The sequence below is a fragment of the Solanum verrucosum genome, unplaced genomic scaffold, assembly GCF_900185275.1.
Source record: "Solanum verrucosum unplaced genomic scaffold, falcon-dt-bn FXZP01000389.1, whole genome shotgun sequence".
Lineage (NCBI taxonomy): Eukaryota > Viridiplantae > Streptophyta > Magnoliopsida > Solanales > Solanaceae > Solanum > Solanum verrucosum.
The window spans coordinates 16,515-43,574 of NW_026020762.1; the positions used below are offsets into that span (position 1 = coordinate 16,515).

Genomic DNA, 27,060 nt, shown 5'->3' on the forward strand with positions numbered 1-27,060 from the left:
TAAAGTGTTATCAAGTTACGAAATGTTATTGTACTATGTGAAGGTATTCTTATGGTTATAAGGTGATCTTGTACAAAGTGTTATTGTATTCTATATTATATATATAAATGAATCTATATGTAAAGTTTTATGTGAAGCTTTATGTGTGAAGGTATGATATGAATGAGTTTATGTGATCTTGTGATGATCCTATGTAAAGTGGATAGCATTGTGATTTAAAGTATGATTTTTTCTCATGATGTATATATGAAAAGATGTTGGATTATGAAGTATCCTTAAATAAAAATGTTGTGACTTGGTTGGTAGACTAAAGTGTCCCTCCTTGTTACTTAAAGTCTTGAATGCATGAATGTGTGAAGTGGGCTAGAACTAAGAAATGGTGCCCTTTCTATAAATGCTAAAAGAGGAATTCTAGGCCAAGACTTGAATCGGCAGAACTAAGAAATGGTGCCTTTTCATAAGTCTAGCTTTCCTAAGTAAATGTATAACCTTAAAGGATGGGCCTTAGGGCGAAGTTCCCTTCTTGAGTGAAATGATAGACTTAGAGATAGATGGAGCCGGAACGGCATGAAAATCCTTATCTAAGAAAGTCAAATGAGTTATCCTTATAAACCTTGATTGGCCATGACTTAGAGATGGGGCCTTTCTTGGGAAGAGGTACTATGAGTTGGTTGAACTAGAAAAGGAACCCTCTCTAAGTACATATGTGATTGAATACTCTATGGGAAACAAGGCTAGCACCGAGTGGATGTGGTTAGGAAGGTGGCCTAGTTGAGTATGAGATTAGGCACAATGAACTTCCTTGGACATCCCCTAAACCATGTGCCTACATGGGTTGCTTACTAGTTCTACCTTTGGCAAGTAGAACAACCTCTACGGAGTAGGATAGACTCCGGATTCCATGCCTAGCTAGTATGGTCTATGTCGGTTATGCCTATTCCCATCATGTGGGATATGCACTCTAGTTATTGGATAGGTTCTACAACGTGTAGGTAGTAGTATGGGATGCTATCTACACATGGCACGAGTAGGCTTTGAAAATACTAAAGTGAATTCCCTAAGTCTAACGACTATTATGTGAAAGTCCCCTTATGTGCTTGAATGTATCCTAAATGGTTTCTTAAGGAATGATGGTCTATTGATGTTATGTTATAAAGGAAATGTCCTTATCTAAGGTAATCTTGAGTAACACTTAAGTGTGCTTGAAGAGGTTGTATGGACGGTCACTTCTTGTCTCACTCAAGTGTGTCTTAAGGTTATATTAGGTAGAGGTCCTACGGTAATGAAATGGTGTGTGTTCTTTTAAAGTTAAGCATGGGTTGTATATGAATATATGTTGAGTATGTATATTGTTGGCTATGGTTTTATATGTGAACATTGACTTGTATTATGTCTCTTATACTTGTGAAGTGAAGGTTTTATCAAAATAATATGAAAGCATTTATTCCTTGTAAATGTCCGTTTTGGCATGTTTTTGCGTGGTCATCATACTTAGTACTTAATTGTGCTAATTCCATATTTCTCTATTTTCTACAAGTGTAGGTTCCGGCAAGTGAGCGGGTTTTGTAGTAACTTGGGATTTGAAGTTCTTCCTAGATTTTGTGGTATGTCCTCATATGTCGAGGGCAAGACTTTTCTATTCTAGTTTTATGATAACATTCTTGTAATAGACTTAATAGACTTCTTTTGATTGTAAAGGGCCGTGTCTCTAGTATGTTTTCACGTTTATGTCTAAGATGGCTAAGAGACTTAGTATTCCGCTTGTGTACTTTTGAATGATGTTTTAAAAGTGACCTTTGAGTCTTATGGGATTTTATTTAAAGAGTTTTTAATTCCGCACTATTTTACATATCTAATGTGATGAATGCTAAGGGCTTGTATGAGACCTCCGAGAGGTCGAATACGCATGTTACGACTTGGGGGTGCTCTCGGGTCGTCACAAACTCGGTATCAGAGCATAAGGTTTTGGGAAATGGTTCTTAGGTTCAAAGTCTCAAAAGCCACGTCTAGTAGAGTCTTGCTCATGGGTGTGAGTCGCGACACATCTATGAGCGAGAGGCTATAGGACGGTAGAAGTTACACTTCTTTCATTATTCTTGAAGTCGTGCCTTAGAGTTTGGTTTATAAGTGTCCTTTTCCTAATCCTTCTCTTGTGTTTATAGGAAATGAATACGAGGGCGAATCGAAGGAGAGAGGAAGATGAGTTAGGTGATGAGGGAGTTCGTCCCCAAGTTGTGCAAAATGGTCAAGGTGTGCAATGCAATCAAGTTCCTATAGGTAAGCAAGAGAATGAGGTTTCGGTGGTTCCCCCGGCCATGACTAATGAAGAGATTAGAGCGGCTTTTGTGACCCTAGCCCAAGCCATGACGGCTCAAGCAAATAGAGATATGGGGCCTAGGGTGAATGCTTATGAGAGTACGGTAGCCTCAAGGTTGAGAGACTTCGTGAGGATGAATCCTCCTATCTTTTTGGGCTCTAGAATTGGAGAAGATCCCCAAGGATTCTTGGATGAGATTTACAAAATTGTGGATGCTATGGGAGTATCTTCTAGAGAGAAAGCGGAATTGGCTTCATACCAATTGAAGGAGGTGGCCCAAATTTGGTACACTCAATGGAAGGCAAATAGGCCGGAGAAAGCGGGTCCTATAGAATGGGAGGAGTTTAAGGAAGCATTCTTGGGTAAGTACTTTCCCCTAGAGAAGAGGGAGTGCAAAATTGAGGAGTTCATTAATCTTAGGCAAGGTAATATGAGTGTGGAGGAGTATGCTTTGAAGTTCTCTATGTTGTCTAGGTATGCTCCATCTTTGGTGTCTAACTCTAGAGAGGAGATGAGTAGGTTTGTTACCGGTGTATCCGACTTGGTGAAAGAAGAGTGTCGTACGACAATGCTCCATGGTGACATGAATATCTCTAGGCTAGTTGTGTATGCTCAATCTATTGAGGAGTCCAAACTTAAGAGGATGAATAGGGATGTGAAGAGGGGTAGATCCGATGAGCAAGGTCAACCTAGGTTCAAGAAGAGGGTACCAAACCTAGATTTTTCAAGTGCTCCCAAGGTTAACCAAGAGAAAGGTGGGGGATCTCAATTTGTTAAGCCTACTTGTCCCACTTGTGGAAAGAAGCATTTTGGGAAATGTCTAGCCGGTACTAATGGGTGCTATGGTTGTGGTAAGAATGATCACAAGGTGAGAGATTGTCCTAATATTGTGGCTAAAGGAAGGAATGCTAGGCAAGCTCCTTATAGTGGTCCTAGTGTTGATGGTCAAGCAAGGAATCGTTTCTATGCTCTCCAAGCTAACAAGGAAGCAAATCCGGATAAAGGTGCCGGTAAGTCATAATGTCTTGTTTTGTGTTGGTTTAGATGGGTTTCTCCTAAGTGGGGGATGGTATGTTGAATGATGAGTTGAGGTGAGTTTGGAAATTCTTGTCTCTTTCTTCTATTCCTAATCAAGCTTGAGTCATAGAATTGTAGAAGCATGATGCATGGTTTTTGGAGTCTTGTGTAAAAAAAATGAGTTTCTATATTTCTCCTTATAATGATGCATGCTTTAAGTTGAATTCTTGTTAAATGAGAAAATGAGTTTTCATAATGATGTCTCTCATGTTTATATGCATATATGATGAGTTGCTAAAATATTTCATGAGTTGATTAGTTGAGCATGCTTAAGTGTTTTCTTGATGTGGCATGATTATGTTTTAATGAGATAATTGCATATTGTGTTCTTTGATGTTGTTATGAGCATGAGGTGCTATGGAGAAGGAAGTTCCTCCAAATAAATGAGAAATGGAAAAGATTTGAGGCATGTTGAGTTGTAGGTGTGATTCCTATTTCCATAAATACGAATGAAGTTGTGTTGTAATGACTTGTTATGTGGAGTTGATGTTTCCTCCTTGATGAGTGTTTTTTTATATTGATATAGTAAGATTGTTGTGGGCTGCTAGTTTTAAGTCTTTACCCTTAATGTTTTGAAGTGTCATTCGGGGACGAATGTTTCCAAGTGGGGGATAATGTAGCGACCCTAAGAAGAGGTTCTATAACCAAGATTCTTCAATGGTCAACAATGATGGGGTGTCTAACCCTAAACCTCAAAGAGGGAATGGAGGTGGTTCTACTTTTGAGAGGCCTAGGTGTGCTACTTGTGGAAAGCAACATTTGGGCAAGTGTCTTGCAGGTACGGATGGACGCTTTAGACGTGGGAGTAAGGGTCATACGATGAGAGATTGCCCGACAATTAAGGCAAAAGGGAATGAGACCACTCAAGTTGCTCATGATGGCCCGAATCCAAATGCTCCTAAGAGGAACCGTTTCTATATGCTTCAATCTAAACAGGGATAATGTGATATCAATGTGTAGATTGTTATGGGCTATTGATTTTTGTATTGTTCTATATTGAATTATGAGGAATTGATGGTCAATTGTGTTATATTGGATGTTGGCCTTGAATGGGCAATTGTGACCTAAGGTTTATAATGATGATGAAGGTGTGAATAGATTATTGATTCTAGTATTATATATATATATGTTGTAGATGTTAGAATTGTGAGGTTTGATCCCTTTGAAAGTGGGGAGGTGTTTCCTTTATAACCATGTTGTGATCATGGCCTTGTAGGCAAAGTTGGATGATTGTTGTTTTGAGTAATGTTGATTATGTGAAGGTAATGTGATATGATGTGAATTTGTGTATGGTCTAAGAGTATGAAAGGTGACCTTGTGTAGAGACTTTATGTGTTATGCTTGATTGTTGTCTTCTTTGAATGACTTATAATGAAGGTGAGGTTAGGATAGACTATGTTTACCTACTCTCACACCTAGTGAATGAAAAGAATGAATGAAAAGAAAGGGAGTTAATGCTAATGAATGGAACTTGGGTCTATTGTAAGGATAGTCTCATAAAGTACTCCTTTAAATGAATGGGGTTCCTAGATGAAAGATTTTCTCATCTTTGAATCCAAGAGCTTCCTTAATGAATGAATGTTGGGTTAGGATGAGTACTCATTCGTGAGTTGAGATGAGAGTACTTAGTAGCAATCATTATCCCTAAACAAATGAATGTTGGGATAGGATGGGTACTCCTTCGTGAGTTGAGATGAGAGTACTTAGTAGCAATCCTTATCCCTAAATGAATGAATGAAATGAATGTCCAACTCTGTGGGGGAGTAATGTCTAGCACCGAGAGGATATGAAGATGGGTGGATACTCCTTCGTTAGTTGAGATGTGAGTATTTAGTAGCAACCCTTAAGATGGGTGCTCCTTCGTAAGTTGATATGAGAGTACTTAGAAGCAATCCTTATATCCCTTAACTATGTGCCCACATAGGACTAGCTAGTGGGGATCCCTCATCCGGTAAGGGTTACTACCGGGATTCCATGTCAAGCTCCATGGTCTATGTCGGTTATGGCTCTTCCCCCACATTAATGAATGAATGAACTAGGGTCTGTTAAGGGTGTACTACTTAGAATAGGTGGTGGAATGGGACATCATCTAGACATTGCACAAGTAGACATTTAAGGGAGATCTTGGTGTGTCTTAGTAATGATAATGAATGAATGAGTCTTATTGGGCTAATTAATGAAAGTGTTGATCTTTGAGCATGCTAATGTGAAAGTGAGTCATAATGAATTGAATGTACTTCCTTATGTTGAATTGAATGTATGTGATGATCTTATGTCATTAATGAATGAAGTTGTCTAAATGCATTAAGTCGAATGAACGATTTATGTTGAGATGTGAATGGAGCTTGTCTTGTGTAGCCTTAAGGATCACTTGGGTGTGGTATGGAGAGGTAGTATGGGCTGCCTCACCATGTCTTACTTAGGTGGGTCTTGGGATGACATTTGATGAGTGTTCTAGTTTTATGAAGTGACTTGTTGGCTTATGTGCTTATATGTCTTATGTGATTAATTGGTGAAGGTTGAGGTATGCATGGTAACTGCACTTTGTGTGACCTTAAGGTGGTGCCTTAGCAGGGTGAGATGGTATGGGACGTTGCCCATACATTGCACAAAGGTATTGCTTAAGGGTTACTTAAGGTGGAGGTCCAAGGCAAGAAGGTAAAGGTAAATGGGTTATGTATGTTTATGATGTATTGCGAAGCATATGACTTTGTATTGTTGGTTGTGACTTATATGGTGCCTATTAAGTTGATGTTCATGAGATTTTATCAAAATGGCATGAAAGCGTAACTTCCAAACAAATGTCCTTTTTAGCATGTTTTGCATATCCTCATTCTTAGTACGTGTTTTGTACTAACCCCTTTCTTCTATTTTACTACAAGTGTAGGTTGTGGTAATTAGGAGGAGATTGTGCTTGGATTGCTTCACTCTTCCAAGTCTTTGTTATGTCCTCAAGATTCGAGGACTATGTTTAGAAGTTTCTTAGTCATTGTAATAGACACTTAAGTTTCATTTCATTTGTAAAGGGCCGTGTCCCTTAGTACGTTTAAGTTCTTGTCTAAGATTGGCTAAAGAGACTTAGTAGTTCCGCTTGCGTATTGTTGTTTTCAAATGTTGATGACTCTTGAAGTCTTATGGTTTTATTTAATAAAAGTTTTAAATTCTTATTGATTTTTATTATCTATGCGATGAATGAATGCTAAGGCTTGTATAAGACCTCCGAGAGGTTGAATATGCATGTAACGGCTAAGGGGTGCTCTCGGGTCGTTACAAACTTGGTATCAGAGCATAAGGTTTTAAAGTTACTTTTAGGTGCAAAGTCTCGAAAGCCACGTCCAGCAGAGTCGTATTCATAGGTGTGAGTCGCGACACATCTATGAGCGAGATAGAAGTTTCACTTTCTTTCATTATTCTTGATGTCGTGCCTTAGAGTTTGGTCTATAAGTGTCCTTTTCATAATCCATCTCTTGTGTTTATAGGATATGAATACGAGGGCTAATCGGAGGAGAGCGGAAGAGGAGATAGATGATGGGAGAGTTCCTCCCCAAGGAGTGCGAGTCGACCAAGCTCCTTTAGGTGGGCAAGAGAATGCTCCCCCGGATATGACTAATGGGGAGATTAGAGAGGCTGGCCTGCTCCATGACTACACAATAAAATAGAGATGTGAGGCCTAGGGTGAATGCTATTGAGAGTACCGTGGCCTCAAGGTTGAGGGATTTCACAAGGATGAACCTTCCTACCTTCTATGGTTCTAAGGTAGATGAGGACCCACAAAACTTTATAGATGAGGTGTTTAGGTATTTGGATGCAATGGGAGTGACTCCTAGGGAGAAGGCGGACTTGGCTTCCTACCAACTCAAGGATGTAGCTCAAGTGTGGTTTGAGCAATGGAGGGATGAGAGACCCATAGGGGCTGACCCAATAGATTGGGGAGTGTTTAAGACGTCCTTTATTGATAGGTGTTTGCCCTTGGAGTTGAGGGAGCAAAAGTTGGCTGAGTTCATGAACCTACGTCAAGGGAATATGAGTGTGAAGGAATACTCTCTCAAGTTTACCCAACTCTCTAAGTATGCTCCTACCTTGGTAGTAAATTTTAGGGCTAGAATGAATAAGTTTGTGATGGGGGTTTCCCGTTTAGTGTAAGAAGAGTGTCGTACGGCCATGCTCCATCATGATATGGATATCTCTAGGCTTATGGTTTATGCTCAACAACTTGAGCAGACAAAGCTTAGGAGGATGAATAGAGATATGAAGAGGGCTAGGCCGAATGATAAAAACCAATCTAGGTCTAAGAAGAGGTTCTATAACCAAGATTCTTCAATGGTCAACAATGATGGGGTGTCTAACGCTAAACCTCAAAGAGGTAATGGAGGTGGTTCTACTTTTGAGAGGCCTAGGTGTGCTACTTGTGGAAAGCAACATTTGGGCAAGTGTCTTGCAGGTACGGATGGACGCTTAGGACGTGGGAGTAAGGGTCATACGATGAGAGATTGCCCTACACTTAAGGCAAAAGGGAAAGAGACCATTCAAGTTGCTCATGATGGCCCGGATCCAAATGCTCCTAAGAGGAACCGTTTCTATATGCTTCAAGCTAAACAGGGATAAGGGAACAAATGAAGGTAAGTCAATTTTCTTTGTTGTTTGATGATAAGCTTAGATGGGTGGGGGATGATGAGTGGAGTAGTAAGGTTGTTGATATCTTTATCTTTTCCTTCTATTCTAATTCAAGCTTGAAAACAAAGAGTTCTTAGTAGCATGTTGCATGTTGGAGTCTTATGTGAATTGAGTTTCCATATTCACGTTATGATGTGCATATTTTAGTTGAATTCTTGTTTAAGTAAATAAATAAGTTTTCATGATTATGTCCCTCATGATTTATATGAATTTATGAAGAATTGTTTAAATTGCTCCACGAGATGCCTAGTTGATCATGCCTTGATGTGATCTTGAATAAGATTTTGAGATAAATTGTATGGAGCCTATAAATGTTGTAATGAGCATGATATGCTATGGAGAAGGAAATTCCTCCAAAGAAATGAGAAGTGGTAAAGTTTTGTGCATATTGAGTGGTAGATGTTATTCCTACTTCCTTGAATTGCATGAAAGTCTTGTTGTAATGCTTTTTTATGTCGAGTTGATGTTTCCTCCTTGATGTGTGCTGTAGTAATTATATTACATGCTTGTTGTGGACTGCTAGTCCTAGAGTCTTTACTTTATAATGTTAATGTGTCATTCGAGGACGAATGTTCCCAAGTGGGGGATATTGTAACATCCCTCAAAATGAAATAGGATAATTGGAGCTTCACATGTGTGTTAGTTAGTAGTTGATAAACTTGTATAAATGTTTGAAAATGAGTTTATAGGTCAGTTTAGTTGAGTTTGAAGTCAAACGTCAAAGAGACGTTCGAAAACTAGTCGTTTGCGTGCTAGTGTGTTCTAGTGTGTCTTGCATGTTTTTATGTGTCGTATGAAGTCTAAAATCAGTGATGGTGACCCTACTATCCTAATAGGCATGTTTAGGGTCCCAACGTCCGGGTACGACTCCCCAAGGACCAGCCTAAGGGTCCTTGGAGAGGACCCAAACGTTGGCATAAAAGGCTGCCTAGGCAGTATGTTTGGCGGTCTTGTTTGACGCCCAGGGTGACGCCTCGTCAGGCCATTGACGCCCCGTCAAAAGGGGGCGTAGCTCCACACGTAGTTGTGGAAGCTTAGCCCCCAAATGTTGAGCCTCTGTCCCAAACAACGACCTACCAGGATGGTCCGTCAATGACGGACCATTAGTGCATTAACGGTCAGTCAGTGCATTGACGATCCGTCAGTGCATTGACGGTCCGTCAATGGTGGCCGTCGTTTGGTGCCCTGTTTCACTCCCAAGTGAGGGTAAATTCACTCCACGTTCTAATTAGACCCTAGACGACTATATTACCTATTCTTGGGTATTTTTAGTTAGTTAAAACTCTTTAACCTAGAATTAGACCTCATTATTCCAATTGAACCTTCCCTCTAAAATAAATTCTCTCTCTAGAACTCCATGAAAGGCATTGATGAAGCTTCAAGCTAGGGGATGGGTTCCTACTGATTTCTCCTTCAAATTCCTAAGGAAATTAATCACAAAGGTATGGGGATTTTATATGTGATTCTCCTTTCAATCAAAGAGCCAAATCAAAGTGATTTCAATGTTTTTCATAAACACTAAAAATCTCAATTTCAATTCTAAGCTTGGGTTCTTGCATGAAAGTATTTCAAATGATGATTTATGTTAATATTGATGGTTTTAAGATGAAAAACTCCATGAACCCTTGCATATCTTGAAATCCTAATATTCGGGTCTAAAGTGGGTCTATTGATGATGAGCTAATAATGTGATATTAATGTGTAGATTGTTATGGGCTATTGATTTTTGTATTGTTCTATATTGAATTATGAGGAATTGATGGTCAATTGTGTTATATTGGATGTTGGCCTTGAATGGGCAATTGTGACCTAAGGTTTATAATGATGATGAAGGTGTGAATAGATTATTTATTCTAGTATTATATATATGTTGTAGATGTTAGAATTGTGAGGTTTGATCCCTTTGAAAGTGGGGAGGTGTTTACTTTATAACCATGTTTGTGATCATGGCCTTGTAGGCAAAGTTGGACGATTGTTGTTTTGAGTAATGTTGATTATGTGAAGGTAATGTGATATGATGTGAATTTGTGTATGGTCTAAGAGTATGAAAGGTGACCTTGTGTAGAGACTTTATGTGTTATGCTTAGTTGTTGTCTTCTTTGAATGACTTATAATGAAGGTGAGGTTAGGATAGACCTACTCTCACACCTAGTGAATGAAAAGAATGAAAGAATGTGAGAATGAATGAAAAGAAAGGGAGTTAATGCTAATGAATGGAAGTTGGGTCTATTGTGAGGATAGTCTCATAAAGTACTCCTTTAAAATGAATGGGGTTCCTAGATGAAAGGTTTTCTCATCTTTGAATCCAAGAGCTTCCTCAATGAATGAATGTTGGGTTAGGATGAGTACTCATTCGTGAGTTGAGATGAGAGTACTTAGTAGCAATCATTATCCCTAAACAAATGAATATTGGGCTAGGATGGGTACTCCTTCGTGAGTTGAGATGAGAGTACTTAGTAGCAATCCTTATCCCTAAATGAATGAATGAAATGAATGTCCAACTCTGTGGGGGAGTAATGTTTAGCACCGAGAGGATATGAAGATGGGTGGATACTCCTTCGTTAGTTGAGATGTGAGTATTTAGTAGCAACCCTTAAGATGGGTTCTCCTTCGTGAGTTGAGATGAGAGTACTTAGAAGCAATCCTTATATCCCTTAACTATGTGCCCACATAGGACTAGCTAGTGGTTTCTACCACGTAAAGGCTAAAAGAATGACCCTACCTTAGGCAAGTGGGGATCCCTCATCCGGTAAGGGTTACTACCGGGATTCCATGTCAAGCTCCATGGTCTATGTCGGTTATGGCTCTTCCCCCACATTAATGAATGAATGAACTAGGGTCTGTTAAGGGTGTACTACTTAGGATAGGTGGTGGAATGGGACATCATCTAGACATTGCACAAGTAGACATTTAAGGGAGATCTTGGTGTGTCTTAGTAATGATAATGAATGAATGAGTCTTATTGGGCTAATTAATGAAAGTGTTGATCTTTGAGCATGCTAATGTGAAAGTGAGTCATAATGAATTGAATGTACTTCCTTATGTTGAATTGAATGTATGTGATGATCTTATGTCATTAATGAATGAAGTTGTCTAAATGCATTAAGTTGAATGAACGATTTATGTTGAGATGTGAATGGAGCTTGTCTTGTGTAGCCTTAAGGATCACTTGGGTGTGGTATGGAGAGGTAGTATGGGCTGCCTCACCATGTCTTACTTAGGTGGGTCTTGGGATGACATTTGATGAGTGTTCTAGTTTTATGAAGTGACTTGTTGGCTTATGTGCTTATATGTCTTATGTGATTAATTGGTGAAGGTTGAGGTATGCATGGTAACTGCACTTTGTGTGACCTTAAGGTGGTGCCTTAGCAGGGTGAGATGGTATGGGACGTTGCCCATACATTGCACAAAGGAATTTGCTTAAGGGTTACTTAAGGTGGAGGTCCAAGGCAAGAAGGTAAAGGTAAATGGGTTATGTATGTTTATGATGTATTGCGAAGCATATGACTTTGTATTGTTGGTTGTGACTTATATGGTGCCTATTAAGTTGATGTTCATGAGATTTTATCAAAATGGCATGAAAGCGTAACTTCCAAACAAATGTCCTTTTTAGCATGTTTTGCATATCCTCATTCTTAGTACGTGTTTTGTACTAACCCCTTTCTTCTATTTTACTACAAGTGTAGGTTGTGGTAATTAGGAGGAGATTGTGCTTTGGAGTTGCTTGGATTGCTTCACTCTTCCAAGTCTTTGTTATGTCCTCAAGATTCGAGGACTATGTTTAGAAGTTTCTTAGTCATTGTAATAGACACTTAAGTTTCATTTCATTTGTAAAGGGCCGTGTCCCTTAGTACGTTTAAGTTCTTGTCTAAGATTGGCTAAAGAGACTTAGTAGTTCCGCTTGCGTATTGTTGTTTTCAAATGTTGATGACTCTTGAAGTCTTATGGTTTTATTTAATAAAAGTTTTAAATTCTTATTGATTTTTATTATCTATGCGATGAATGAATGCTAAGGCTTGTATAAGACCTCCGAGAGGTTGAATATGCATGTAACGGCTAAGGGGTGCTCTCGGGTCGTTACAAACTTGGTATCAGAGCATAAGGTTTTAAAGTTACTTTTAGGTGCAAAGTCTCGAAAGCCACGTCCAGCAGAGTCGTATTCATAGGTGTGAGTCGCGACACATCTATGAGCGAGATAGAAGTTTCACTTTCTTTCATTATTCTTGATGTCGTGCCTTAGAGTTTGGTCTATAAGTGTCCTTTTCATAATCCATCTCTTGTGTTTATAGGATATGAATACGAGGGCTAATCGGAGGAGAGCGGAAGAGGAGATAGATGATGGGAGAGTTCCTCCCCAAGGAGTGCGAGTCGACCAAGCTCCTTTAGGTGGGCAAGAGAATGCTCCCCCGGATATGACTAATGGGGAGATTAGAGAGGCTGGCCTGCTCCATGACTACACAATAAAATAGAGATGTGAGGCCTAGGGTGAATGCTATTGAGAGTACCGTGGCCTCAAGGTTGAGGGATTTCACAAGGATGAACCTTCCTACCTTCTATGGTTCTAAGGTAGATGAGGACCCACAAAACTTTATAGATGAGGTGTTTAGGTATTTGGATGCAATGGGAGTGACTCCTAGGGAGAAGGCGGACTTGGCTTCCTACCAACTCAAGGATGTAGCTCAAGTGTGGTTTGAGCAATGGAGGGATGAGAGACCCATAGGGGCTGACCCAATAGATTGGGGAGTGTTTAAGACGGCCTTTATTGATAGGTGTTTGCCCTTGGAGTTGAGGGAGCAAAAGTTGGCTGAGTTCATGAACCTACGTCAAGGGAATATGAGTGTGAAGGAATACTCTCTCAAGTTTACCCAACTCTCTAAGTATGCTCCTACCTTGGTAGTAAATTTTAGGGCTAGAATGAATAAGTTTGTGATGGGGGTTTCCGGTTTAGTGTAAGAAGAGTGTCGTACGGCCATGCTCCATCATGATATGGATATCTCTAGGCTTATGGTTTATGCTCAACAACTTGAGCAGACAAAGCTTAGGAGGATGAATAGAGATATGAAGAGGGCTAGGCCGAATGATAAAAACCAATCTAGGTCTAAGAAGAGGTTCTATAACCAAGATTCTTCAATGGTCAACAATGATGGGGTGTCTAACGCTAAACCTCAAAGAGGTAATGGAGGTGGTTCTACTTTTGAGAGGCCTAGGTGTGCTACTTGTGGAAAGCAACATTTGGGCAAGTGTCTTGCAGGTACGGATGGACGCTTAGGACGTGGGAGTAAGGGTCATACGATGAGAGATTGCCCTACACTTAAGGCAAAAGGGAAAGAGACCATTCAAGTTGCTCATGATGGCCCGGATCCAAATGCTCCTAAGAGGAACCGTTTCTATATGCTTCAAGCTAAACAGGGATAAGGGAACAAATGAAGGTAAGTCAATTTTCTTTGTTGTTTGATGATAAGCTTAGATGGGTGGGGGATGATGAGTGGAGTAGTAAGGTTGTTGATATCTTTATCTTTTCCTTCTATTCTAATTCAAGCTTGAAAACAAAGAGTTCTTAGTAGCATGTTGCATGTTGGAGTCTTATGTGAATTGAGTTTCCATATTCACGTTATGATGTGCATATTTTAGTTGAATTCTTGTTTAAGTAAATAAATAAGTTTTCATGATTATGTCCCTCATGATTTATATGAATTTATGAAGAATTGTTTAAATTGCTCCACGAGATGCCTAGTTGATCATGCCTTGATGTGATCTTGAATAAGACACACTAGAACACACTAGCAGCAAACGACTAGTTTTCGAACGTCTCTTTGACGTTTGACTTCAAACTCAACTAAACTGACCTATAAACTCATTTTCAAACATTTATACAAGTTTATCAACTACTAACTAACACACATGTGAAGCTCCAATTATCCTATTTCATTTTGAGGGATGTTACAATATCCCCACTTGGGAACATTCGTCCTCGAATGACACATTAACATTATAAAGTAAAGACTCTAGGACTAGCAGTCCACAACAAGCATGTAATATAATTACTACAGCACACATCAAGGAGGAAACATCAACTCGACATAAAAAAGCATTACAACAAGACTTTCATGCAATTCAAGGAAGTAGGAATAACATCTACCACTCAATATGCACAAAACTTTACCACTTCTCATTTCTTTGGAGGAATTTCCTTCTCCATAGCATATCATGCTCATTACAACATTTATAGGCTCCATACAATTTATCTCAAAATCTTATTCAAGATCACATCAAGGCATGATCAACTAGGCATCTCGTGGAGCAATTTAAACAATTCTTCATAAATTCATATAAATCATGAGGGACATAATCATGAAAACTTATTTATTTACTTAAACAAGAATTCAACTAAAATATGCACATCATAACGTGAATATGGAAACTCAATTCACATAAGACTCCAACATGCAACATGCTACTAAGAACTCTTTGTTTTCAAGCTTGAATTAGAATAGAAGGAAAAGATAAAGATATCAACAACCTTACTACTCCACTCATCATCCCCCACCCATCTAAGCTTATCATCAAACAACAAAGAAAATTGACTTACCTTCATTTGTTCCCTTATCCCTGTTTAGCTTGAAGCATATAGAAACGGTTCCTCTTAGGAGCATTTGGATCCGGGCCATCATGAGCAACTTGAATGGTCTCTTTCCCTTTTGCCTTAAGTGTAGGGCAATCTCTCATCGTATGACCCTTACTCCCACGTCCTAAGCGTCCATCCGTACCTGCAAGACACTTGCCCAAATGTTGCTTTCCACAAGTAGCACACCTAGGCCTCTCAAAAGTAGAACCACCTCCATTACCTCTTTGAGGTTTAGCGTTAGACACCCCATCATTGTTGACCATTGAAGAATCTTGGTTATAGAACCTCTTCTTAGACCTAGATTGGTTTTTATCATCCGGCCTAGCCCTCTTCATATCTCTATTCATCCTCCTAAGCTTTGTCTGCTCAAGTTGTTGAGCATAAACCATAAGCCTAGAGATATCCATATCATGATGGAGCATGGCCGTACGACACTCTTCTTACACTAAACCGGAAACCCCCATCACAAACTTATTCATTCTAGCCCTAAAATTTACTACCAAGGTAGGAGCATACTTAGAGAGTTGGGTAAACTTGAGACAGTATTCCTTCACACTCATATTCCCTTGACGTAGGTTCATGAACTCAGCCAACTTTTGCTCCCTCAACTCCAAGGGCAAACACCTATCAATAAAGGCCGTCTTAAACACTCCCCAATCTATTGGGTCAGCCCCTATGGGTCTCTCATCCCTCCATTGCTCAAACCACACTTGAGCTACATCCTTGAGTTGGTAGGAAGCCAAGTCCGCCTTCTCCCTAGGAGTCACTCCCATTGCATCCAAATACCTAAACACCTCATCTATAAAGTTTTGTGGGTCCTCATCTACCTTAGAACCATAGAAGGTAGGAAGGTTCATCCTTGTGAAATCCCTCAACCTTGAGGCCACGGTACTCTCAATAGCATTCACCCTAGGCCTCACATCTCTATTTTATTGTGTAGTCATGGAGCAGGCCAGCCTCTCTAATCTCCCCATTAGTCATATCCGGGGGAGCATTCTCTTGCCCACCTAAAGGAGCTTGGTCGACTCGCACTCCTTGGGGAGGAACTCTCCCATCATCTATCTCCTCTTCCGCTCTCCTCCGATTAGCCCTCGTATTCATATCCTATAAACACAAGAGATGGTTATGAAAAGGACACTTATAGACCAAACTCTAAGGCACGACATCAAGAATAATGAAAGAAAGTGAAACTTCTATCATCCTATAGCCTCTCGCTCATAGATGTGTCGCGACTCACACCTATGAATACGACTCTGCTGGACGTGGCTTTCGAGACTTTGCACCTAAAAGTAACTTTAAAACCTTATGCTCTGATACCAAGTTTGTAACGACCCGAGAGCACCCCTTAGCCGTTACATGCATATTCAACCTCTCGGAGGTCTTATACAAGCCTTAGCATTCATTCATCGCATAGATAATAAAAATCAATAAGAATTTAAAACTTTTATTAAATAAAACCATAAGACTTCAAGAGTCATCAACATTTGAAAACAACAATACGCAAGCGGAACTACTAAGTCTCTTTAGCCAATCTTAGACAAGAACTTAAACGTACTAAGGGACACGGCCCTTTAAAAATGAAATGAAACTTAAGTGTCTATTACAATGACTAAGAAACTTCTAAACATAGTCCTCGAATCTTGAGGACATAACAAAGACTTGGAAGAGTGAAGCAATCCAAGCAACTCCAAAGCACAATCTCCTCCTAATTACCACAACCTACACTTGTAGTAAAATAGAAGAAAGGGGTTAGTACAAAACACGTACTAAGAATGAGGATATGCAAAACATGCTAAAAAGGACATTTGTTTGGAAGTTACGCTTTCATGCCATTTTGATAAAATCTCATGAACATCAACTTAATAGGCACCATATAAGTCACAACCAACAATACAAAGTCATATGCTTCGCAATACATCATAAACATACATAACCCATTTACCTTTACCTTCTTGCCTTGGACCTCCACCTTAAGTAACCCTTAAGCAATACCTTTGTGCAATGTATGGGCAACGTCCCATACCATCTCACCCTGCTAAGGCACCACCTTAAGGTCACACAAAGTGCAGTTACCATGCATACCTCAACCTTCACCAATTAATCACATAAGACATATAAGCACATAAGCCAACAAGTCACTTCATAAAACTAGAACACTCATCAAATGTCATCCCAAGACCCACCTAAGTAAGACATGGTGAGGCAGCCCATACTACCTCTCCATACCACACTCAAGTGATCCTTAAGGCTACACAAGACAAGCTCCATTCACATCTCAACATAAATCGTTCATTCAACTTAATGCATTTAGACAACTTCATTCATTAATGACATAAGATCATCACATACATTCAATTCAACATAAGGAAGTACATTCAATTCATTATGACTCACTTTCACATTAGCATGCTCAAAGATCAACACTTTCATTAATTAGCCCAATAAGACTCATTCATTCATTATCATTACTAAGACACACCAAGATCTCCCTTAAATGTCTACTTGTGCAATGTCTAGATGATGTCCCATTCCACCACCTATCCTAAGTAGTACACCCTTAACAGACCCTAGTTCATTCATTCATTAATGTGGGGGAAGAGCCATAACCGACATAGACCATGGAGCTTGACATGGAATCCCGGTAGTAACCCTTACCGGATGAGGGATCCCCACTTGCCTAAGGTAGGGTCATTCTTTTAGCCTTTACGTGGTAGAAACCACTAGCTAGTCCTATGTGGGCACATAGTTAAGGGATATAAGGATTGCTTCTAAGTACTCTCATCTCAACTCACGAAGGAGAACCCATCTTAAGGGTTGCTACTAAATACTCACATCTCAACTAACGAAGGAGTATCCACCCATCTTCATATCCTCTCGGTGCTAAACATTACTCCCCCACAGAGTTGGACATTCATTTCATTCATTCATTTAGGGATAAGGATTGCTACTAAGTACTCTCATCTCAACTCACGAAGGAGTACCCATCCTAGCCCAACATTCATTTGTTTAGGGATAATGATTGCTACTAAGTACTCTCATCTCAACTCACGAATGAGTACTCATCCTAACCCAACATTCATTCATTGAGGAAGCTCTTGGATTCAAAGATGAGAAAACCTTTCATCTAGGAACCCCATTCATTTTAAAGGAGTACTTTATGAGACTATCCTCACAATAGACCCAACTTCCATTCATTAGCATTAACTCCCTTTCTTTTCATTCATTCTCACATTCTTTCATTCTTTTCATTCACTAGGTGTGAGAGTAGGTCTATCCTAACCTCACCTTCATTATAAGTCATTCAAAGAAGACAACAACTAAGCATAACACATAAAGTCTCTACACAAGGTCACCTTTCATACTCTTAGACCATACACAAATTCACATCATATCACATTACCTTCACATAATCAACATTACTCAAAACAACAATCGTCCAACTTTGCCTACAAGGCCATGATCACAAACATGGTTATAAAGTAAACACCTCCCCACTTTCAAAGGGATCAAACCTCACAATTCTAACATCTACAACATATATATAATACTAGAATAAATAATCTATTCACACCTTCATCATCATTATAAACCTTAGGTCACAATTGCCCATTCAAGGCCAACATCCAATATAACACAATTGACCATCAATTCCTCATAATTCAATATAGAACAATACAAAAATCAATAGCCCATAACAATCTACACATTAATATCACATTATTAGCTCATCATCAATAGACCCACTTTAGACCCGAATATTAGGATTTCAAGATATGCAAGGGTTCATGGAGTTTTTCATCTTAAAACCATCAATATTAACATAAATCATCATTTGAAATACTTTCATGCAAGAACCCAAGCTTAGAATTGAAATTGAGATTTTTAGTGTTTATGAAAAACATTGAAATCACTTTGATTTGGCTCTTTGATTGAAAGGAGAATCACATATAAAATCCCCATACCTTTGTGATTAATTTCCTTAGGAATTTGAAGGAGAAATCAGTAGGAACCCATCCCCTAGCTTGAAGCTTCATCAATGCCTTTCATGGAGTTTTAGAGAGAGAATTTATTTTAGAGGGAAGGTTCAATTGGAATAATGAGGTCTAATTCTAGGTTAAAGAGTTTTAACTAACTAAAAATACCCAAGAATAGGTAATATAGTCGTCTAGGGTCTAATTAGAACGTGGAGTGAATTTACCCTCACTTGGGAGTGAAACAGGGCACCAAACGACGGCCACCATTGACGGACCGTCAATGCACTGACGGATCGTCAATGCACTGACTGACCGTTAATGCACTAATGGTCCGTCATTGACGGACCATCCTGGTAGGTCGTTGTTTGGGACAGAGGCTCAACATTTGGGGGCTAAGCTTCCACAACTACGTGTGGAGCTACGCCCCCTTTTGACGGGGCGTCAATGGCCTGACGAGGCGTCACCCTGGGCGTCAAACAAGACCGCCAAACATACTGCCTAGGCAGCCTTTTATGCCAACGTTTGGGTCCTCTCCAAGGACCCTTAGGCTGGTCCTTGGGGAGTCGTACCCGGACGTTGGGACCCTAAACATGCCTATTAGGATAGTAGGGTCACCATCACTGATTTTAGACTTCATACGACACATAAAAACATGCAAGACACACTAGAACACACTAGCACGCAAACGACTAGTTTTCGAACGTCTCTTTGACGTTTGACTTCAAACTCAACTAAACTGACCTATAAACTCATTTTCAAACATTTATACAAGTTTATCAACTACTAACTAACACACATGTGAAGCTCCAATTATCCTATTTCATTTTGAGGGATGTTACAATATCCCCCACTTGGGAACATTCGTCCTCGAATGACACATTAACATTATAAAGTAAAGACTCTAGGACTAGCAGTCCACAACAAGCATGTAATATAATTACTACAGCACACATCAAGGAGGAAACATCAACTCGACATAAAAAAGCATTACAACAAGACTTTCATGCAATTCAAGGAAGTAGGAATAACATCTACCACTCAATATGCACAAAACTTTACCACTTCTCATTTCTTTGGAGGAATTTCCTTCTCCATAGCATATCATGCTCATTACAACATTTATAGGCTCCATACAATTTATCTCAAAATCTTATTCAAGATCACATCAAGGCATGATCAACTAGGCATCTCGTGGAGCAATTTAAACAATTCTTCATAAATTCATATAAATCATGAGGGACATAATCATGAAAACTTATTTATTTACTTAAACAAGAATTCAACTAAAATATGCACATCATAACGTGAATATGGAAACTCAATTCACATAAGACTCCAACATGCAACATGCTACTAAGAACTCTTTGTTTTCAAGCTTGAATTAGAATAGAAGGAAAAGATAAAGATATCAACAACCTTACTACTCCACTCATCATCCCCCACCCATCTAAGCTTATCATCAAACAACAAAGAAAATTGACTTACCTTCATTTGTTCCCTTATCCCTGTTTAGCTTGAAGCATATAGAAACGGTTCCTCTTAGGAGCATTTGGATCCGGGCCATCATGAGCAACTTGAATGGTCTCTTTCCCTTTTGCCTTAAGTGTAGGGCAATCTCTCATCGTATGACCCTTACTCCCACGTCCTAAGCGTCCATCCGTACCTGCAAGACACTTGCCCAAATGTTGCTTTCCACAAGTAGCACACCTAGGCCTCTCAAAAGTAGAACCACCTCCATTACCTCTTTGAGGTTTAGCGTTAGACACCCCATCATTGTTGACCATTGAAGAATCTTGGTTATAGAACCTCTTCTTAGACCTAGATTGGTTTTTATCATCCGGCCTAGCCCTCTTCATATCTCTATTCATCCTCCTAAGCTTTGTCTGCTCAAGTTGTTGAGCATAAACCATAAGCCTAGAGATATCCATATCATGATGGAGCATGGCCGTACGACACTCTTCTTACACTAAACCGGAAACCCCCATCACAAACTTATTCATTCTAGCCCTAAAATTTACTACCAAGGTAGGAGCATACTTAGAGAGTTGGGTAAACTTGAGAGAGTATTCCTTCACACTCATATTCCCTTGACGTAGGTTCATGAACTCAGCCAACTTTTGCTCCCTCAACTCCAAGGGCAAACACCTATCAATAAAGGCCGTCTTAAACACTCCCCAATCTATTGGGTCAGCCCCTATGGGTCTCTCATCCCTCCATTGCTCAAACCACACTTGAGCTACATCCTTGAGTTGGTAGGAAGCCAAGTCCGCCTTCTCCCTAGGAGTCACTCCCATTGCATCCAAATACCTAAACACCTCATCTATAAAGTTTTGTGGGTCCTCATCTACCTTAGAACCATAGAAGGTAGGAAGGTTCATCCTTGTGAAATCCCTCAACCTTGAGGCCACGGTACTCTCAATAGCATTCACCCTAGGCCTCACATCTCTATTTTATTGTGTAGTCATGGAGCAGGCCAGCCTCTCTAATCTCCCCATTAGTCATATCCGGGGGAGCATTCTCTTGCCCACCTAAAGGAGCTTGGTCGACTCGCACTCCTTGGGGAGGAACTCTCCCATCATCTATCTCCTCTTCCGCTCTCCTCCGATTAGCCCTCGTATTCATATCCTATAAACACAAGAGATGGATTATGAAAAGGACACTTATAGACCAAACTCTAAGGCACGACATCAAGAATAATGAAAGAAAGTGAAACTTCTATCATCCTATAGCCTCTCGCTCATAGATGTGTCGCGACTCACACCTATGAATACGACTCTGCTGGACGTGGCTTTCGAGACTTTGCACCTAAAAGTAACTTTAAAACCTTATGCTCTGATACCAAGTTTGTAACGACCCGAGAGCACCCCTTAGCCGTTACATGCATATTCAACCTCTCGGAGGTCTTATACAAGCCTTAGCATTCATTCATCGCATAGATAATAAAAATCAATAAGAATTTAAAACTTTTATTAAATAAAACCATAAGACTTCAAGAGTCATCAACATTTGAAAACAACAATACGCAAGCGGAACTACTAAGTCTCTTTAGCCAATCTTAGACAAGAACTTAAACGTACTAAGGGACACGGCCCTTTACAAATGAAATGAAACTTAAGTGTCTATTACAATGACTAAGAAACTTCTAAACATAGTCCTCGAATCTTGAGGACATAACAAAGACTTGGAAGAGTGAAGCAATCCAAGCAACTCCAAAGCACAATCTCCTCCTAATTACCACAACCTACACTTGTAGTAAAATAGAAGAAAGGGGTTAGTACAAAACACGTACTAAGAATGAGGATATGCAAAACATGCTAAAAAGGACATTTGTTTGGAAGTTACGCTTTCATGCCATTTTGATAAAATCTCATGAACATCAACTTAATAGGCACCATATAAGTCACAACCAACAATACAAAGTCATATGCTTCGCAATACATCATAAACATACATAACCCATTTACCTTTACCTTCTTGCCTTGGACCTCCACCTTAAGTAACCCTTAAGCAAATTCCTTTGTGCAATGTATGGGCAACGTCCCATACCATCTCACCCTGCTAAGGCACCACCTTAAGGTCACACAAAGTGCAGTTACCATGCATACCTCAACCTTCACCAATTAATCACATAAGACATATAAGCACATAAGCCAACAAGTCACTTCATAAAACTAGAACACTCATCAAATGTCATCCCAAGACCCACCTAAGTAAGACATGGTGAGGCAGCCCATACTACCTCTCCATACCACACCCAAGTGATCCTTAAGGCTACACAAGACAAGCTCCATTCACATCTCAACATAAATCGTTCATTCAACTTAATGCATTTAGACAACTTCATTCATTAATGACATAAGATCATCACATACATTCAATTCAACATAAGGAAGTACATTCAATTCATTATGACTCACTTTCACATTAGCATGCTCAAAGATCAACACTTTCATTAATTAGCCCAATAAGACTCATTCATTCATTATCATTACTAAGACACACCAAGATCTCCCTTAAATGTCTACTTGTGCAATGTCTAGATGATGTCCCATTCCACCACCTATCCTAAGTAGTACACCCTTAACAGACCCTAGTTCATTCATTCATTAATGTGGGGGAAGAGCCATAACCGACATAGACCATGGAGCTTGACATGGAATCCCGGTAGTAACCCTTACCGGATGAGGGATCCCCACTTGCCTAAGGTAGGGTCATTCTTTTAGCCTTTACGTGGTAGAAACCACTAGCTAGTCCTATGTGGGCACATAGTTAAGGGATATAAGGATTGCTTCTAAGTACTCTCATCTCAACTCACGAAGGAGAACCCATCTTAAGGGTTGCTACTAAATACTCACATCTCAACTAACGAAGGAGTATCCACCCATCTTCATATCCTCTCGGTGCTAAACATTACTCCCCCACAGAGTTGGACATTCATTTCATTCATTCATTTAGGGATAAGGATTGCTACTAAGTACTCTCATCTCAACTCACGAAGGAGTACCCATCCTAGCCCAAATTCATTTGTTTAGGGATAATGATTGCTACTAAGTACTCTCATCTCAACTCACGAATGAGTACTCATCCTAACCCAACATTCATTCATTGAGGAAGCTCTTGGATTCAAAGATGAGAAAACCTTTCATCTAGGAACCCCATTCATTTTAAAGGAGTACTTTATGAGACTATCCTCACAATAGACCCAACTTCCATTCATTAGCATTAACTCCCTTTCTTTTCATTCATTCTCACATTCTTTCATTCTTTTCATTCACTAGGTGTGAGAGTAGGTCTATCCTAACCTCACCTTCATTATAAGTCATTCAAAGAAGACAACAACTAAGCATAACACATAAAGTCTCTACACAAGGTCACCTTTCATACTCTTAGACCATACACAAATTCACATCATATCACATTACCTTCACATAATCAACATTACTCAAAACAACAATCGTCCAACTTTGCCTACAAGGCCATGATCACAAACATGGTTATAAAGTAAACACCTCCCCACTTTCAAAGGGATCAAACCTCACAATTCTAACATCTACAACATATATATAATACTAGAATAAATAATCTATTCACACCTTCATCATCATTATAAACCTTAGGTCACAATTGCCCATTCAAGGCCAACATCCAATATAACACAATTGACCATCAATTCCTCATAATTCAATATAGAACAATACAAAAATCAATAGCCCATAACAATCTACACATTAATATCACATTATTAGCTCATCATCAATAGACCCACTTTAGACCCGAATATTAGGATTTCAAGATATGCAAGGGTTCATGGAGTTTTTCATCTTAAAACCATCAATATTAACATAAATCATCATTTGAAATACTTTCATGCAAGAACCCAAGCTTAGAATTGAAATTGAGATTTTTAGTGTTTATGAAAAACATTGAAATCACTTTGATTTGGCTCTTTGATTGAAAGGAGAATCACATATAAAATCCCCATACCTTTGTGATTAATTTCCTTAGGAATTTGAAGGAGAAATCAGTAGGAACCCATCCCCTAGCTTGAAGCTTCATCAATGCCTTTCATGGAGTTTTAGAGAGAGAATTTATTTTAGAGGGAAGGTTCAATTGGAATAATGAGGTCTAATTCTAGGTTAAAGAGTTTTAACTAACTAAAAATACCCAAGAATAGGTAATATAGTCGTCTAGGGTCTAATTAGAACGTGGAGTGAATTTACCCTCACTTGGGAGTGAAACAGGGCACCAAACGACGGCCACCATTGACGGACCGTCAATGCACTGACGGATCGTCAATGCACTGACTGACCGTTAATGCACTAATGGTCCGTCATTGACGGACCATCCTGGTAGGTCGTTGTTTGGGACAGAGGCTCAACATTTGGGGGCTAAGCTTCCACAACTACGTGTGGAGCTACGCCCCCTTTTGACGGGGCGTCAATGGCCTGACGAGGCGTCACCCTGGGCGTCAAACAAGACCGCCAAACATACTGCCTAGGCAGCCTTTTATGCCAACGTTTGGGTCCTCTCCAAGGACCCTTAGGCTGGTCCTTGGGGAGTCGTACCCGGACGTTGGGACCCTAAACATGCCTATTAGGATAGTAGGGTCACCATCACTGATTTTAGACTTCATACGACACATAAAAACATGCAAGACACACTAGAACACACTAGCACGCAAACGACTAGTTTTCGAACGTCTCTTTGACGTTTGACTTCAAACTCAACTAAACTGACCTATAAACTCATTTTCAAACATTTATACAAGTTTATCAACTACTAACTAACACACATGTGAAGCTCCAATTATCCTATTTCATTTTGAGGGATGTTACAATATCCCCCACTTGGGAACATTCGTCCTCGAATGACACATTAACATTATAAAGTAAAGACTCTAGGACTAGCAGTCCACAACAAGCATGTAATATAATTACTACAGCACACATCAAGGAGGAAACATCAACTCGACATAAAAAAGCATTACAACAAGACTTTCATGCAATTCAAGGAAGTAGGAATAACATCTACCACTCAATATGCACAAAACTTTACCACTTCTCATTTCTTTGGAGGAATTTCCTTCTCCATAGCATATCATGCTCATTACAACATTTATAGGCTCCATACAATTTATCTCAAAATCTTATTCAAGATCACATCAAGGCATGATCAACTAGGCATCTCGTGGAGCAATTTAAACAATTCTTCATAAATTCATATAAATCATGAGGGACATAATCATGAAAACTTATTTATTTACTTAAACAAGAATTCAACTAAAATATGCACATCATAACGTGAATATGGAAACTCAATTCACATAAGACTCCAACATGCAACATGCTACTAAGAACTCTTTGTTTTCAAGCTTGAATTAGAATAGAAGGAAAAGATAAAGATATCAACAACCTTACTACTCCACTCATCATCCCCCACCCATCTAAGCTTATCATCAAACAACAAAGAAAATTGACTTACCTTCATTTGTTCCCTTATCCCTGTTTAGCTTGAAGCATATAGAAACGGTTCCTCTTAGGAGCATTTGGATCCGGGCCATCATGAGCAACTTGAATGGTCTCTTTCCCTTTTGCCTTAAGTGTAGGGCAATCTCTCATCGTATGACCCTTACTCCCACGTCCTAAGCGTCCATCCGTACCTGCAAGACACTTGCCCAAATGTTGCTTTCCACAAGTAGCACACCTAGGCCTCTCAAAAGTAGAACCACCTCCATTACCTCTTTGAGGTTTAGCGTTAGACACCCCATCATTGTTGACCATTGAAGAATCTTGGTTATAGAACCTCTTCTTAGACCTAGATTGGTTTTTATCATTCGGCCTAGCCCTCTTCATATCTCTATTCATCCTCCTAAGCTTTGTCTGCTCAAGTTGTTGAGCATAAACCATAAGCCTAGAGATATCCATATCATGATGGAGCATGGCCGTACGACACTCTTCTTACACTAAACCGGAAACCCCCATCACAAACTTATTCATTCTAGCCCTAAAATTTACTACCAAGGTAGGAGCATACTTAGAGAGTTGGGTAAACTTGAGAGAGTATTCCTTCACACTCATATTCCCTTGACGTAGGTTCATGAACTCAGCCAACTTTTGCTCCCTCAACTCCAAGGGCAAACACCTATCAATAAAGGCCGTCTTAAACACTCCCCAATCTATTGGGTCAGCCCCTATGGGTCTCTCATCCCTCCATTGCTCAAACCACACTTGAGCTACATCCTTGAGTTGGTAGGAAGCCAAGTCCGCCTTCTCCCTAGGAGTCACTCCCATTGCATCCAAATACCTAAACACCTCATCTATAAAGTTTTGTGGGTCCTCATCTACCTTAGAACCATAGAAGGTAGGAAGGTTCATCCTTGTGAAATCCCTCAACCTTGAGGCCACGGTACTCTCAATAGCATTCACCCTAGGCCTCACATCTCTATTTTATTGTGTAGTCATGGAGCAGGCCAGCCTCTCTAATCTCCCCATTAGTCATATCCGGGGGAGCATTCTCTTGCCCACCTAAAGGAGCTTGGTCGACTCGCACTCCTTGGGGAGGAACTCTCCCATCATCTATCTCCTCTTCCGCTCTCCTCCGATTAGCCCTCGTATTCATATCCTATAAACACAAGAGATGGATTATGAAAAGGACACTTATAGACCAAACTCTAAGGCACGACATCAAGAATAATGAAAGAAAGTGAAACTTCCTATGCTCGCTCATAGATGTGTCGCGACTCACACCTATGAATACGACTCTGCTGGACGTGGCTTTCGAGACTTTGCACCTAAAAGTAACTTTAAAACCTTATGCTCTGATACCAAGTTTGTAACGACCCGAGAGCACCCCTTAGCCGTTACATGCATATTCAACCTCTCGGAGGTCTTATA

At 39.7% G+C, this 27,060-nt stretch overlaps 5 protein-coding genes across 5 annotated transcripts; 2 read left to right on the plus strand and 3 right to left on the minus strand.

The window, feature by feature from the left end:
* Positions 1-7,120: 7,120 nt before the first annotated feature.
* On the plus strand, positions 7,121-7,999 carry LOC125812795 (uncharacterized). Its single transcript, XM_049492263.1, has 2 exons — positions 7,121-7,477; positions 7,616-7,999. Exons 1-2 carry the CDS (start codon positions 7,121-7,123, stop codon positions 7,997-7,999), a joined length of 741 nt encoding a protein of 246 aa, XP_049348220.1.
* Positions 8,000-12,604: 4,605 nt separating this feature from the next.
* Positions 12,605-13,483, plus strand: LOC125812796 (uncharacterized). Its single transcript, XM_049492265.1, has 2 exons — positions 12,605-12,961; positions 13,100-13,483. Exons 1-2 carry the CDS (start codon positions 12,605-12,607, stop codon positions 13,481-13,483), a joined length of 741 nt encoding a protein of 246 aa, XP_049348222.1.
* A 1,188-nt stretch (positions 13,484-14,671) lies between these two features.
* On the minus strand, positions 14,672-15,550 carry LOC125812797 (uncharacterized). The gene is made up of 2 exons (XM_049492266.1): positions 15,194-15,550; positions 14,672-15,055 (listed from the first exon to the last, which is right to left on the minus strand). Exons 1-2 carry the CDS (start codon positions 15,548-15,550, stop codon positions 14,672-14,674), a joined length of 741 nt encoding a protein of 246 aa, XP_049348223.1.
* A 4,616-nt stretch (positions 15,551-20,166) lies between these two features.
* On the minus strand, positions 20,167-21,045 carry LOC125812798 (uncharacterized). The gene is made up of 2 exons (XM_049492267.1): positions 20,689-21,045; positions 20,167-20,550 (listed from the first exon to the last, which is right to left on the minus strand). Exons 1-2 carry the CDS (start codon positions 21,043-21,045, stop codon positions 20,167-20,169), a joined length of 741 nt encoding a protein of 246 aa, XP_049348224.1.
* A 4,617-nt stretch (positions 21,046-25,662) lies between these two features.
* LOC125812799 (uncharacterized) lies at positions 25,663-26,541 on the minus strand. The gene is made up of 2 exons (XM_049492268.1): positions 26,185-26,541; positions 25,663-26,046 (listed from the first exon to the last, which is right to left on the minus strand). Exons 1-2 carry the CDS (start codon positions 26,539-26,541, stop codon positions 25,663-25,665), a joined length of 741 nt encoding a protein of 246 aa, XP_049348225.1.
* Positions 26,542-27,060: the final 519 nt, after the last annotated feature.

What these genes read in the sequence shown, in the direction of transcription:
- LOC125812797 (XM_049492266.1), bottom strand. Translation starts at nt 15,550, where the DNA reads ATGAACCTTCCTACCTTCTATGGTTCTAAGGTAGATGAGGACCCACAA. An exon ending in CTAAGTATGCTCCTACCTTG is followed by an intron (nt 15,056 to 15,193) that starts GTAGTAAATTTT and finishes CAACTTGAGCAG; the next exon opens with ACAAAGCTTAGGAGGATGAA.
- LOC125812799 (XM_049492268.1), bottom strand. Translation starts at nt 26,541, where the DNA reads ATGAACCTTCCTACCTTCTATGGTTCTAAGGTAGATGAGGACCCACAA. An exon ending in CTAAGTATGCTCCTACCTTG is followed by an intron (nt 26,047 to 26,184) that starts GTAGTAAATTTT and finishes CAACTTGAGCAG; the next exon opens with ACAAAGCTTAGGAGGATGAA.
- LOC125812798 (XM_049492267.1), bottom strand. Translation starts at nt 21,045, where the DNA reads ATGAACCTTCCTACCTTCTATGGTTCTAAGGTAGATGAGGACCCACAA. An exon ending in CTAAGTATGCTCCTACCTTG is followed by an intron (nt 20,551 to 20,688) that starts GTAGTAAATTTT and finishes CAACTTGAGCAG; the next exon opens with ACAAAGCTTAGGAGGATGAA.
- LOC125812795 (XM_049492263.1), top strand. Translation starts at nt 7,121, where the DNA reads ATGAACCTTCCTACCTTCTATGGTTCTAAGGTAGATGAGGACCCACAA. An exon ending in CTAAGTATGCTCCTACCTTG is followed by an intron (nt 7,478 to 7,615) that starts GTAGTAAATTTT and finishes CAACTTGAGCAG; the next exon opens with ACAAAGCTTAGGAGGATGAA.
- LOC125812796 (XM_049492265.1), top strand. Translation starts at nt 12,605, where the DNA reads ATGAACCTTCCTACCTTCTATGGTTCTAAGGTAGATGAGGACCCACAA. An exon ending in CTAAGTATGCTCCTACCTTG is followed by an intron (nt 12,962 to 13,099) that starts GTAGTAAATTTT and finishes CAACTTGAGCAG; the next exon opens with ACAAAGCTTAGGAGGATGAA.